The 15,602-nt window shown below is 52.3% G+C and overlaps 1 protein-coding gene across 4 annotated transcripts in view; it reads right to left on the reverse strand.

Annotated features, from left to right (window-relative positions):
• The window catches only part of SNTG2 (syntrophin gamma 2), a 196,142-nt gene that overhangs the window by 53,448 nt on the left and 127,092 nt on the right, over nt 1-15,602 (reverse strand). For all 4 annotated transcript variants that reach the window (XM_067703830.1, XM_067703829.1, XM_067703828.1 and 1 more), the window contains one exon: nt 11,056-11,183. In XM_067703830.1, the coding sequence (XP_067559931.1) occupies nt 11,056-11,183 (128 nt within the window). The remainder of the gene's footprint in view (nt 1-11,055; nt 11,184-15,602) is intronic.

Consider the following 15,602-nt stretch of genomic DNA (forward strand, 5'->3'; position numbering starts at 1 on the left):
CTCATCTCAGTTATGTTACAGGCCTAACGCTGGACGTCTGTCTGCATCCCACGTCTGCCTCCTATGGCAACAGACGATCTTCCCACACCGACCTCAGCTGTGCCGTGGAATCCCAGCATGACCCAAATCGGGCTCTAAGTACTGAGCGTTCTTAACTGCCCCTCAAAGCTTCAACATTGCAGAAAAAGAACTCAAAGTTTATAAATCATCTTTTTAACACGTTGTGTGTTTTTTAAGGAACGAAAACACTCGAGCTTCCAAAATGACCCACGGAACCTCTTACCCACGAGTCATGGCTCACGGCCATCCAGGCCCCCAGGTTCTGGCCAATCCTGACCCTTTACACCTGGACAGCATCCAGGGAGGACTGACTGCACACAGCATCTCTGCTCTGGTGAACCTGAAGGCCCCCTGCTCTGGAAGCTGAAGGGTCGGTGTCTGTTTATTTTACTCACATCGAGAGTTACGAACATTCACTAGACAAAATGAGAGAAAAACGTGTATATTCCTCAGAATTTTAAAAAAATCTCCCAACTGCCATTCACATGTCACATTTCAAGCCTGCCTCTGTGGCATGCGTGTTATCTTTTCATGGAAGCCAGAGAAATATTTTCTTTCTGCTTCCCCACCATGCAGCAGCATCTCTAAGGGCTCCATGTTAAACAGTAACAAAGACCCAACTTCAATGCAGGCACCCTTCTCCCTGTGTCAGTTTGTTTATTAAAAAGTCACTATTCCTGGAAGATTCCGGGCACAACAAAAGTCCAGCAAGTCCAGGAAAGAAAGATAACTTCTCCTGCGTGCTGCCCCGAAGGCCAACTTGCCCTCCTCTGTCACCCCGATCACCATCCTGAGACCAGGTCCGAGTCCTCCGAGCCCCTCGCCCATCATGGAGCAGGGGCTTGAGAGGCGTGAGGGCGGAGGGTCCCATGTGGGCGGCGCCCGAGCCAGATGGCGGAGACCCTCCCAGGGGTCCCACTGAAAGAAAGCGGAGGTAAAACCACCTCATCTAGGTCTCCCTGCTGGTCTGAGCTTATGCCTGTTTCCTGCCTGCATTTCCTGCTGGACGGGAAGCTTCCAGAGAGCATGGACTCCTGGGTTTGCTCATTGCACACCCTCAGCCTGCAACATCTCCGGCAGCGCTGCAGGGAGCAGGCATGCTAGAATACCTGTCGCGTCAATAAGTGCTGGAGAACACGCAGCACGGTGGAAAAGGCTCCCACCTCCCATGCCCACTGCCCGCTGATAGAGAAACCACTGTCCTCCCAACCCGGCCAGGGGCGCGGCCTCCTCATGTGAAAGCAGGCACCTGAAGGACCGCTCGCTGGGCCGTGGGGACAGGTCGGCGAGGTAGGTGGAGTGACGGCGCTGCAGCCGGCACGCGCGCACATAAATATAAGAATATTATACATGTATTCAATGCACGGGGACGGGCAGCACAGAGAGCCCGGGCTCTGTGCTTGTCAGAGATGTTTGCAGAACCTGTGCAATCATCTTCCTTATATTCTTAAATTCTTCATGTTTGAACAATTAATCATGCATTTGAAAATTCCCCTTTCCATAATGATTGAAACCGCTTTGAACAAATTCAAAATACTGTAAGTCAAGAACAGAGAAATATCTTTACTGTCTATAAATATCAACACATTCTAACAGATTCGGAGGCGGCTAAGATCACTGGCACTGCTAAGTCTTGACGTTTTCTCTTTACAACCGTTTTGAATAATGGAACCTGCAGCTTTATCCTATGAATAAGGACATCAGACATAACAGACACTGCATCTCTCTCTGCATTTTCTTTGTCTTTCCCTCAGGATTTCTGTGTCCAGGAGGCATTAGTCAGCCCTCGAAGGCTTTCACTTCCATGAAGCAAACCTTTCAAATCCCTGGATACCTCCTTCAAAGTCGACGGGGGGCCATTCTAATGGGAGTGACCGCTGACCCAGCATAACATTACAGCAGGTGCCACGTGGAGCAAACACTACAACCAGTTCCTACTTCTTCGTCTGCTGATTTATCTACTAGGAAAATCTGAATTACTGGGTGAAAATACATGCACTTCCTGAAAGGCTGTAATCTGCACCGGGGAGTCTCTGAGTAACAATTCCTTCCTTGAAAAATGCACATTCTATCCGCACAGCCCTCCCGTTTCCCCGTGCTCATTAGCCTTTATTTCTACATTCAAATCCATACTTCTAACTACTTAACCCTTGTTGTTTTCATCTAAACGAAGAGCCTGTTAGACCCTGAAAGCAACTGAATCAACGGATGTTTGTGAAATGGGCAAGTTTGGTGTCAGGCAATGGATTCATTGGTTAATACTTTCTCACTTTTCAACCTTCAGTTTTATTTGCATAATAAATTGATTTTTAACATATTTTCTTATTTATTCCATAGGAAGCTAACTTAAGAACTTATCCAAGAGAAATGGACACGGGGATGAACTTTCTGGGGGTAAATTAGATGTTTGACAAAATGTCTTAAAGGCCTTAAAACGTTTTAACCTTTTCATTCCATAATCTTACCGTACTACCTATTCTAATGAAATGATGGAATAACAATGTGAATAACAATGTATGCATAACGACATCAGAGCAGTCCCCAAAACATGTTTTAAAAGAAAAATAAGCCCCGGTCTCATTATAAAGGAATACTGGGTACGCACTATGCACACCGACAGGACAAAAGTCTCATTAAATCCCAATGTCCAGACACCCATCCACAGTGTTCTCTCTCCATAGAAAAGTCCAGACAAACACACGTTAAGGTGATAATGTAGCTTTATCTCGTGGTAGAATTTTAACGTATTAACATTTTCCCCACACATTTCTATTTCCCAAATTAGCCAGAAGTAATGTTTTTAGCTGTGAACCCTATGGATATATGTATAAATGTGTGAGTGTATATACATATGTGTATGCGCACACACACGCGCACACCCGTGTCCACACACACGTGCACGTGGCCCCCCTGCCAGCGACCCCTGCTCGTCACATCCGCGCGTGATCTGCGTCCTTCAGAGCTGCATCTCTCCTTCCCAAAGGCCCTTCTAACAACCTGCGTCCTCCAGGTCCGACGGTCCTTCCCACCCTTGCACTGTAACACCTCACAGCTTTTGGACATCTAAATTTTTCTTCCAACTTAATTGTTTGCTAGAATATCAACACTTGGATGACAGAAAGGAGGTTTCTTCCCCTCTGTAGCACGTGGCACTAAATGGTGGTTAAGGAATGTTTCCTGCACGAGCTCCATGGTGGAGATTCAGTCTTTCCAAGTTCTTAGGGGACATTTAGAGGGGCTCAGGTGGCCAACACCAGGAGGGTGAGTGGTTCTCCAGGCAGCAGTGCGGGACCCCGTCTTGGAACCCCGGAACTCGCCGGGTCTCCCACAGTCTGAACTGTAACATCAGGCCACCTCGTGGAAACTGCCAGCACCTCTTCTGTGCAGAAAAACCACACAGACCCTGCCTTCAGGACTCTGCAGAGTTCATTCCTTCAATACCTGAGGCTCTGTTTTAAACACGTTTGTTTAAGTCTGCTGGAACGGTTCCACGACTCCAGTAACATGACCATATCTTGCACTTCGAGTTTTCATCACTTAGATCTCTCTTCTGAGACAGAAACACTGCATCTCAAGGAGACACTGGAAACGCAAACTCTAACCCGAAGACCCAACACCAGTCTGGCGGCCGGGCTGAGTGCAGTGAAGGAACAAACCTCCATGCCAGGACATCACTCAGCCAGGACGGTGTTTTACCCCCTTAGACATGACTGGGAGCATCCTGCATCCTGGACACGCCCACTGAACTGCTCCACCAGGAAGCCCTGGGAGCATCCTGCAACCTGGACAATCCCGCTGGTAACTGCCCCACCAGGAAGCCCTGGGAGTGTCCTGCATCCTTGACAATCCCACTGGTAACTGCCCCACCAGGAAGCCCTGGGAGCATCCTGCATCCTGGACACGCCCACTGGTAACTGCCCCACCAGGAAGCCCTGGGAGTGTCCTGCATCCTGGACACGCCCACTGGTAACTGCCCCACCAGGAAGCCCTGGGAGTGTCCTGCATCCTGGACAATCCCACTGGTAACTGCCCCACCAGAAAGCCCTGGGAGCGTCCTGCATCCCGGACAATCCCACTGGTAACTGCCCCACCAGGAAGCCCTGGGAGTGTCCTGCATCCTGGACACGCCCACTGGTAACTGCCCCACCAGGAAGCCCTGGGAGCATCCTGCAACCTGGACAATCCCACTGGTAACTGCCCCACCAGGAAGCCCTGGGAGCGTCCTGCATCCTGGACACTCCCACTGAACTGCTCCACCAGGAAGCCCTGGGAGCGTCCTGCATCCTGGACACTCCCACTGAACTGCTCCACCAGGAAGCCCTGGGAGCGTCCTGCATCCTGGACAATCCCACTGGTAACTGCCCCACCAGGAAGCCCTGGGAGTGTCCTGCATCCTGGACACGCCCACTGGTAACTGCCCCACCAGGAAGCCCTGGGAGCATCCTGCAACCTGGACAATCCCACTGGTAACTGCCCCACCAGGAAGCCCTGGGAGCGCCAGTCCTGATTCTGGGGAAGGAGCCATGGTCTCGGGGTAACAGAGTGGGGGCCATGAGGAGAAGGGGGCTGCCGGCTGTCAGAAGAGGAGGGAAGCAGACTAACTGACAGATGGGGCAAGGCATGGGGTCAAGGGTCAAGAGTCAAGAGTCACATGCATGCCCAGGACCACCCGCCAGGTAGAGGCAGGAATGGAAATGCAGACGGAACTGGGTCAGTTTCTGAGAGTGTGACTTCAAAAGTAATTAGAAAGTTGGTCTAATTCATAAAAAGCAGGCTTCCCCTGTACACCCCCAAGCCTGGGGTCAGTACCTAAGGAGCAATGGGACATGTTCCTAGAGACAGCAGCCTGCCTGCTCCCTGTGCCCGGGGTAGTTTGATCCGGTAGAGCGAGGTCCCTGAGGCCCTCTCCTCTCAGCAGCAGGAAACTCTGTCACTTCAGCTCATTTGCTTTGTTGTGACGATAGGAATGCTGGTGAAATGAGGACAGAGACATGTGATCCCTCAGCAGCTGGTGGAGATGGAGGGTCTGAGAGAGGCGACAGCCAACCCTGGAGATGCTCTCAGGAACGCAGGGCGCCCACAGGAGGCCCCTCGTCTATAGCGACGCCATTCTCCCACCTTAAAACGCCCTCCTATTTACTGTCATTTCAAACTTCGAGAGCCTATTACATGTCTATACACAAAGGAAAGGAAAATCAATTTAACGTTCCAAGGGGAAGACTTGCGATGACACCGACCCTACTCGGATAAGAAGAAGAGGCCCGAACGTCCGAGGGCTGAGGCTCTGCGGCATCTCTCAGTAGCTGGGGCTCTGATCCCCTCACGGTCACCATGGATAATCCTCGGCGCTAAAATAAGAGGTGCTACTTTGAGAAACTGCCATTGGATGCACCGGGAAAGAGAGAGAGAGAAAACGTTCTCCGAGGCAGCGAATCCAGCAGAGACAAGGAGCATCTCCCAGGATAAGTCTCGATACCGCACGTGTGGGATGGCGGGCTGGGGACAAGTGTGAGACCCAGCGAAGAGACGCGGGAGCCCTGCCACCTGCACCAAAGACGGCGACTCGGAGCTGCTCTGCGCCGGCTGCACCAGGAGGGGCCTGGCTGTGCCGGTCACCCAGCTCGAGTCCTAAGCAGCACAGACCAGGGAAGGTTACAGAACGGTCCTCGGCGGTCAAGTGGGCAGCGCTTCCCACGAGCCGCGGAGGGAGGGGCGCTGAGGCTTCCACGTGTCAGCAGCGGCCCCCGGGCAGTCCCCGGGCTCAGAGGGCCGGACAGCGACCTAGACGGTCACCACTCCCGCCGGGGACCGTCCAGACCCGCCGTGCCTTCCGGTCGTGGTGAGAAGCCACCGTCCCAGGGCAGCATGTCTACACCGGGGCGACTCACGTGGCCCGTGGTTTGGAGATGATCACAGAGGAGGCAGGCTGGCCTCCGGGGTTAAAGCCGGTGATCAAGGACCAGAAACGCACAGTGAAGTGAAACTTCTCTCCGCCGGCGTCCGGGGGTAGCGTCCTCTGTCCAAACCCACAGCGGGACGGCCGCCCCGGCGGGCTCTCCTCCCCAGGCTGCCCTCCGCAGCGGCTGCAGCCCGGCTGGCACCCCAGCCACTGTCCCGTCATGACCCTGTTGCAAGGCCGGGCTTCCCCGCGACTCTGCGGACACGGCCGACCCGGCAGCTCCTGCCTCGGAGAAGCTGGCCCACCTCGTGCTCCCAGGCCGTCCACACCCCGTGTGCAGGGTGTGGCCAGAGCCTGGACGTTTGGGGGACATTCCTAGAAGGGCATCATTCCCTCTCAGTAAGCACACATGCCCTAACCTTCTCTCCCCACGATGGAAATTTCGGAAAAAATGAAAGACGCAGTGAGTTGAGAAAGACAGCAGCCTTGTTACTGAAAGTGGGGTCCGGCTGCTCGCTGCTCAAAAGCCAATAAAGAGACCAGGAAAGTGGAAAGGAAAGTTTGCTTTATTTTGGGTGCTGGCAACCTGGGGGCAGGGTGGACTCCTGTCCAAAGGCCGACTTCCCCCCATTCCCCACTGACAATCAGGGGGCAAGAGCTTTTATAGACGGAGGGAGGGGCTCCCTGCAGAAACAGCACGGTCCGCTCTGATGGTCACCTTGAAATTGGTGCTGCCGTGCTCTGACCAGCATCATCTTGACTGTCTTAGGTACAGTTAATCTTCGGTTCCAGGGTCAGTGTGTTCCCATTCCCTGAGGCCAAGGCTCCGAACTGTGGCAGCTTATGTCATGGCTACATCCTGGTCATCGTGGAGTTCACTTCTTCCACCAGACACTGGCGGGGTTTCAGTGTCTACAAGACGGCTCCCAGGATACGGCTCAGAATATGATCTATAGCCCTTGAGGAGGGACTAAAGGTCCTTGACTCTGCTAATGACTAGACTCTTATTATTTTGTCCTGTTTGTTTTCCTTTGCTTCTGCATTTTTCACTTATCTGATTAAACTTATTCTTTGACTAAAGTTTTTCTACAGACAAAAGGCAGGTGGAGGACACGGGGGCTGGGGAAGGACCACAGGGTCGTGCTCCGTTCCAGCCTGACACCCGACAGCTCCCAGACCGGCTGTGGGATTCTTCTGCTGAACATAAACAGTTCCGAGCCCGCCCACAGCAGGCGAGGGCTCTCCCCGAACTCCAGGAACAAGACAGAAAAGGGCTCGAAATCCTGCCCGAGCAGACGGAAACACAAAGGATGTCCGGCCACCAAGACCCTCCCTCATCCCACCCTGACGACGGTGCTCCCCCAGGACAGGCCCGGCCCTGCTCCCAGACACCCCACCCTGCATCCTCCTGGATGTAGTCAAACTCAACGATGACCCCGGGGGCCCCCTCTCCGATCCCCCAGTGCAGAGCAGACCCTGAGCTCCTGACCCTGCTATGGTCCCCCCAGCACGAACCCCGCCCCACAGAAGCCCCTCCTCTTGTGGAGACGCCTACGGCCCTGGGATCCTGTCTCCCCTGCTCTGCTTGACCCCCGGCATCAAGAGAGCTGCACTTGGAGGATCTCCCAGCTACAGGAGAGAGGGTTTTGGCGCAAGTGTCTAAGCATGGAGCCGTCCTTTGCAAAGCAGATCAGAGTATTCAGCAGGACAGTTTTGACTTGTAGCATCACCTTTGAAAATGTGCTTCTCTGCAGGATGTCTCCAGTATGGCTGCTGTAGAACCCGTCTGGTCCCTTCCGTGCTCTTTACTCTGAAATAAGGGGACCTCCTCCAAAGCCACATGGGGTATTACTGTCAGTGAAAAGACGTCAGCCACTGTTATTTTCACAAATACGAAAGATGTGGGACAAATAGAACTAAAGCTCTAGTTTCCTTCCGTCCCTTTGGAAAAAGGAACGAGATAAGTGACTCCCTACACTTTTTCAGGCCAACATAGAACAAGAGCCCTGGGAAGGGTCCATCTGAGCAGAAGCACAGAGAGCAGCGCCTCGCGTGAAGAATCCGCCGGCGCGGGTGAGCCTGCGACGCGGCAGCGACGGCTCGGATCTGAGTCTCCTCCCCCGTTCAGGCCTATTCCTCAGCCCACAAACAGTCAACAATGGCGGTAACCCCACACCTGGCAGCTCACTTCTAAAGGGGTTTTAAAGCTCCCTTAAACCTCGTTATTTTACGCTTTCTCCATAAACCATCTTAGGAAGCGGTGGAGAATTCACATCATGTCCTGCCCGCTTGGCTATCAGGAAGGGGCTCCCTGAGGGCAGGTCACGCGGCCCCAAGAGGCCCAGAGGCAATGCGGGATTAGAGACGGTTCCCTCCAAACCCTGTTCTTTCCTCCACACCATCCGCCTCCCCTCTTCTCGCCCAAGTCCAGAGCCCCTTAAGGACGGTCCCGACCCCTCAGCTTCCTAAAATACACACACTAAGCCGGTACCCTGCTCAGCCCAGGTCTGGGACCCTAACCAGACTCGTCATGGGGACGTGAAAGCACAGCCAACCGCAGACCGAGGCTCAGTGCGTCTTCGAAGGACAGATCCCTAAGATGGGTCTGAGCACGCCCTGCACTTAGCTCAGACCACAGCCTCCAGGGCACAGGCAGCTGCACCCAGTTACTCTGTCAGACACAAAGCTAGGTGTTGCCAGGCGGGATTCTGCAAAAGTAATTCAGACCTGAAATCAGCTGGCTTTAAATTAGGAAGATTATCCAGGTGGCCCGACGTGGTCTCATGCCCTTCACATCTGGGTCTGAAGGTCAGAGACAGGAGGTCAGATTCCATGCACAAGAGGTCATCTGTTGCCGCCTTGTAGGGGAGGGGACATGAGGCCTGGAACTTGGGTGACAGCCAGCACGGAGATGGGGAGCCCAGCCTTACAGACTCGAGGGCCTGAATTCTGCCAATAACCAGCGAGAACCTTGGGCAGGGCCCCGGCTTCAGGCGAGAGCGCAGCCCGGTCACACCCCAGCATCGGCTTGGAGACCCCGGCACACACAGCCCAGCTGACCCGTGGAGTCTGTGAGATGACACACTCGCGCTTTTGAAGCTAAATTTGCACTGACTGGTTATGTAGCAACGGAAAACGGAGAGGGTCCTGCTCAGAAAACTCTCGCCCTCTTCACAACCGTCAGTCGCCCCAGGAAGCATGCTTTCCTCCTCGCAGTGTCAGAGAAATGTGCTAACAACCACCTAATAGCCAAAAGCACGAGCTTCTGCTGAGGAATCTGTGATGTCTCGTGGCTACTTCCCAGAGTCTGCAGACGTGGTCTATTTTCCTACGTGAGCACTCGAGGAGCAGCCCTACTTTGTAAGGAGTCGGCTGTCACCCTCACTGGGCATCGTGCTGTTTTTACACCTGTTTTCGTTTCATATCAAGATGCTCTCCCCCAAATTCTCATGGAACCATCTTTTCCTGTCCTGGGCAGTCGATGATTCGACCTTCATTAATAGTGATGTATAACTTACGGAAAAGCTTAGTTCCCACCGTGCCCAAGAACCGCTGACACTAACGTCCGCCTGACAGCGAACAGGTGTGAGAGGCCCCCGGCAGAGGACAACCCTGCAGCCCCGGAGGTGACGGGACAGGGGAACCGTCATACTCACCACAACTGCGTCTCATCATTTCAATGCGTGTCTCAGTGCTAGATTCCAATATGTGTCTGCCCTTTAGAGTCTTTTGAACCGTCTTCCCTCAACCACCGCTGGCCAAACTACTGTACTTTCCAAGCAAGGGAAACGCGGGGCAGCCGGTGACAAATTCTGGTCCTACGACTGGACGACGACAGAAGCCCCAGGACGCTGACCTCTGACGTGCTCATCCCACTTGCTTTCATCCACTCACAGGATCTCCTAAAAATCCTTCCCAGGCTATAGTTTAGAGCTTTGGCTTTTAGATTTTAAAAAGCATTTGGTTTAGAGCTGGCAACTCCTAAACCTGCTCCTTGCACGCCCCAGAGCGAAGGTCCCTCGGGAGAGAGCACAGGAGCTGCAGAAGTAACTCAGGCTGTTTGAGGCCACGTGCTCACCTCCTCTCCTCTTCCCCTCCTCCTCAATGTGCGACCAGGGGGCTACAGGGCAGGGGAGGGACAGCATCCCCTCTAAACGTGCACGTTAATACTGATGTGAGTCAGACAAACACACTCGATGAAATGCAGAATTTTCGTCATTCATTTTACTTTTTGCATCTTCCTGCCCACATTAAAATCGTGGGAGAGTCAGCAAAGCTAATAAGATACGTTTGTTTCCGTAAAACGACATGGAAACCTTTGGTTTGCTCTTAGGATTTGACAGCACTTCCCAGGGCAAAGGAGGGGCGTGTGACCACCCAGGGGCGCCTTCTTCAGATGCTTTGTGTTCACACGAACATGGCCTCCGTGGGCACACGTGTCTCATCAAGAAAGTACTCAATTCCAGGACAACGAGCGCTCTTCCTTTGTTCACACAGTTCTCTCCCCAGCTTCTTGAGAATGAAAGGAAACTCACCACCTACCTACTTCTCAGCCTTTCCACAGTGACTGGACAACACAGTTGGCCACAGATGACACACTGCACTAACTTAGAGGGAAAAATGCTACCTATTCCACAAAACAGTGAGGGACACACAAGCTTTACAGGTGAAACTCTGAAGTTACTTCATTAACCAGGCTCGAAAACTAGTGAGCAGTTCTTGAACACTGGTGCTGGTCTAACCTTCTCATTTTATTAATGAAGAAAATGAGGCCCGTGGGGTTTAACTGACTTTTCTGTAATTGTATGCAACGTGGATAAGAGTACAGTCTTATTTCCAATCTAATTCTGTTAACAGTTCAAACTGAAAATACGATTTCTTCTTCTGATGACTATGTCTCAGAAGAATGAACACAGTCCCCACTAGACAGAACCCTCCTGACCGCAAATCGGCCCCTGCTCTGACTAGTGTTTTCTTATGATGCTTGACTTTTATTAATATTGTGACTATTTCTGCAAATGCTAAATCCAGCTGGAGACAAGGACACGCACCTCGGGGTTTATCGGCGCTTCCCACTCCAGACATCGGTCACGCACCTTACTTTTTGTGCTCCAGCTCTGCACCGTGAGACCCGAGCCATGGACAGAGGGAGGGACACGGCGTCCAGCCAGCGCTTCTCATATTTTGGCTCATTAGCGACGGGCGAAGAAGGCGAGGACGGAGCCTGCGCAAAACAGACGAGAATCAACGGCCACAGAATCAGGTGGAGGCGCCAAATACAGGGGAGGCCCCGACGGGCCCAGACATCACGTCCCCCAAACCCAAATGAGACACATTTCAGCTGCTGCAAAAGTACGTGATCATTTTCTCAAAGCTCCGGAAAGAAAGAACGGCTCTTCTATTTCGACATAAACGATTTTCTGCCTCTAGTTTTCACACAGCATACTGCTCCAAAGACAGAAAAGTCCCAGGGAAGGGGACGGGGAGAGACGCTAAAGCTGGAAGGAACCTGAGGGACACGACGAAGGCTCTGAGTCCAGGAAGGCTGTGAACGACCACGTCTCCCTGGAAGGTCAAATCGGAGCGAGTTCAATACATAATAATATTGACGACACGCTAACGGGTGCCTAGGTCACAAGACCCTGCCTGTTCATCAGTGGCCAAGTCCCCACTGTCTGTCCAAGGTGAGCAGAGAGGGAGCCCGTGGGGAGGGGTGGCCCGGTCCCCCCTCGGCGGGGCCTGCGGCGAAGAGGAAGAGGCTCGAACGCCTGAATGAAGCCACGCAGACAGCCAGGTCACCAGACAGGACGCCGCACGTGCCCAGTTAGTCACAGGGTCGGATGCTGGCCCGTCTCGCCCCCTCGGAGAAGACAGCCCCGGCACGCGCGGCCGCGCCTCGTGGGACGCCGGCTTCCGTCACTCGGAAGCATCCTCGCGGCAGCCGTGGCTCCCAGCCACAAGGGCAGGTTTTCCCGGCACCTTCTAGCTCAGGGACGGGCGGCCAGAGCAAGGTGTGAGTCCCCGGGGCACTAGTTAGGACGGCAAAGCTGGATCTGCCTGGGAGCGCTGGAAAGGCCCCCAGATCAGGGAGGCCACTTCTGTGCTGTCCCGACAGGGGTCGTCGGGAATATGGGGGAAGGGCCTCGCTAAGGAAAGCAGGGCCTGCAGGGTGGCGATGGTGAGCGCTGGAAACGGGCTCTTACTGGGACGGCTAAGGCTGCGTGGGACGCGCGGTGCTAGAATGCTGCGGACTCACCTCCACTCTAAGACTCCAGCAAGACCTGAAACCACTCTTACGGTGAGGATTCCTTCCAGGCCAAACTCCCGACGAGTCTAGTGTCTGACCGTCTCAGGCCACCCCCGGAGAAAACATATCGGGGCCTAATCCCGGGACCTGGTACCTTATTTGGACAAGGGGTCCCCGCGTGTGTGATTAAATTTAGGGTATGTACCTGGACTATTTGGGCACCCTCAACGCTGTGGCATCTATCCTTACCAGAGGGATACAGGGGAACCCAGACAGGAGGGAGCAGGGCCTTGCAAAGGCAGAGGCAGAGACGGAAGCCACATGGCCGAACGACCAGGATGCCCGGGGCGGTGCGGGGGCTACCAAGAGCGGGAGTGGGCAGGAAGGACCCTCCTCTGGAGCCTTTGGAAGGAGCAGCCCTGCCAATGCCTGGATTCCAAGCAACCAGAGGCTGGGTTTGGGTTGTCCTCATAACATTCTTTATTTAAATTTATTAATTCCACGGCCAATAGCTCAAAAGCAAAGGTACTGTAACATCAGAAGATTAAACTAGATTTTATTAATGCTCATTTATTGTCACCTTTTTGCATCATGTTCTAGTGTCCGATAGAATATTTGCTTCTGGTGTACACGTGACACAGCACTGGAAGGCCTACAGACTCATTACTTTACTATGGATCTCACGCTGGCTTTACTGCGATACCCGTTTGCCTACACGTACTGCTGCTGCGTGTAAGAATTCGCTGTAATTTACTATACGTTGCGGCGTGTCTTCAGCTATCAGTGTTCACTGAGTTTTATCACTGTTATTTGCATTCACAACCCTGCATTTAAGGTATCAGAGTTCACCAGGAATAACGTTGCGTGCATTTTCTTTGAATGCGGTTTGCTGCCCTCACTGATTCAAACTTGTAAGCGACAACAGGCATCAATAGTCAGAGTTATGAGAATGATTCTGCAAAACCACCACTTAAAGTGTCATAATGGATTCCGTGCGTAATGAGCAGTATTTAAATGAGCACAATGCGGTTATTAAATAAAATCAGTTTAAATGGGCTTTTCAAAACGGAGGACAAAACGCGATTCCCCACGAAGGAAAACAAGTTTTTCCTTTATAAACTCAGGTTGCATTTCATAACCTATAGGGCACATTTTACAACAGACTAGAACTTTGTAAAGGAAGCGTTTTGTTCCCTCTGCTTTGGAAAGCTTCTACCTCGGGGCCACTGACAAGCCCAGAGTTTCATGTCAGGTTTGACCAGTGTTTCCTCTGGAAAAACACTTTGTATAATCCTGAGAACCTTGAGGCTGAAGGAGGACACCAGGTCTCCGTGGACCAGTGGGGGTGTCTGTGATGCTCACGTGGCTTCCTTGATGGTGGGTTCAGGGGATGCCTGGGAAAGGAGGAGGAGCCTGGCTGGGGTCCCCTCCAAGCTTGCTCCATCCCTGGACTCCTGCCATGGGCTGCAGGACAGTAGCTGCCTGCCCTCTGTAGCTGCAAGCCCTGGGGTCTGGGGGAAAACAGACTGCGGGCCCCAGCACTGCGGGAGCCCGGAGCTCTCGCGCCTGATGGGACACCAGGAAAGTTGTGCCCGGACAGACCTTCCAGAACCTGTGGTCAAGGCTGGGGCCGCTCAAGGTCTGGGCAGGCTTCCCCTGTGTGTGCAAGTCCGCGTCTGAGGGGAGCTCGTCACCCGCAGGAAGCAGATCATGATTCTAATTTCAGCCCGAAATGGTACATCAGCTTTAGAGCTCGCAGAGATCACGAGGCGTGGTCCCCCCAGCTGAACCGAAACGCCGTGGGTTGTACCCGTCAGCTCTCCTGATCGTGCGGCACAGCCCAGGGAACTCAGGTCTTACGACACCATCTACTGCTACCCACCACCCAAGACATCGATTTTAGAGGAGGAGGGACAAGTCGTGTTTCCTTCCATTTGACACCAGTCAAAGGCGTCAGAGGAGTGAGGAAAAGAAGGCCATCCTGGTTCTAAAACATTTATATGTGACCCAGCAACTCACAGGACCGTTTACTCTAGGACCTCTTGGTTTCTTTGAGCTGGAGATTCTGAGCTGAGATGGCTCAGTGGAGGTTCTACCTCGTGGGACAGCATCTCACCTGGTTTTTGGGATCCCTAGCGTGACGGGACGCTCCCCATGGAACTCACTGCCTGCAGAGGGCTACGCACCACAGAGGATTCTGAAGGAGTGACAGCCAAGGATGCTGCATTACAGCCACGATCACGCTTTCCCTGACGTCACGAGTACGAGTGGCAAACTAGTGAGGGCGGACCTTCTTGTTCTCAAACGCTCTACCTGTGCATCTTCCACTCCTCCCCTGTCTCATTTCTTGGGTGCTGGGATACGTCTTCAAGTCATCTTTTTCATGAAAAATGTTCAACGTTCAATACTTGATGTTTAACTGGGAAATGTGAAGCCAACTTTTTAGGTATTGCCACATCTCTACTTTGAATGGTTGAGGACTTTCCACTTTATTCTTCTATTTTTAACTGAACTATACTGAGGCGTCAATTATGTATAATGACATGTACTGATTTAGGTGCACAGTTTGATGAGTTTTGACAAATGTATCCACCTCACGCAACCAAGCCCTAAATTAGAATACAGAATAATTCCACCCCAGCCACCAAGAAAAGTTCCCTGCGCCTCCTGCACAAGGCAGCCACTGGTCTGACTTCTGTCCTGCACGAGGCAGCCACTGGTCTGACTTCCGTCACTATAGATTACTCTGAGTCTTCTAGGGCTTCTATGCCTAGAATCATACAGGACATACTTGTGGGTGAGGCTTCCTTCTCTCGGCAGGAGGCTGTGAGAGGATCCTCATCACTGCGTATTCCAGCAGATTATTCATTTTCATCACTGAGTCGTAGTCTACTGTCTGCATCTGCCAGCATGTCTTTATCCATTCACCTGTTGAAGGAGATCTGAATCATTCCCAGTTTAAGAACAATCTAAATAAAAGTGCTGTGTTATCAGTTAAATTTGGGTGCCAAGCTTGCATTCCTCGGATAAACCTCATTTGCTCATGACACATTATTCTTCCTTTGACTTGTTCATATATTTGAAGATTTTTGCATCTACATTTATGAGGGTCATTGGTCTGTAATATTCTTTACATGTAACGCCTTTAAAAGATTCTCGTAAAATTATTCTGGCCTCGTAGAGTTAGCTGGGATGCAGCAAATCTTCTATTTCCTGAAAGTGTCTGTGAAATGGACATATTCTTTGACAGGATTCACCAATTACAGAATACTTGAGTTTTCTATAAGCCTTTGCTGCCCTGAACAGTCTTCCATGGCCTTGCACGTGACCCATCTTGATGAATGTTCCATGTTCACTTGAAAGGAACATTGATTCTACAGACTTTGGACACAGTAT

Source organism: Pseudorca crassidens, chromosome 14 (genome assembly GCF_039906515.1).
Source record: "Pseudorca crassidens isolate mPseCra1 chromosome 14, mPseCra1.hap1, whole genome shotgun sequence".
Classification (NCBI taxonomy): domain Eukaryota; kingdom Metazoa; phylum Chordata; class Mammalia; order Artiodactyla; family Delphinidae; genus Pseudorca; species Pseudorca crassidens.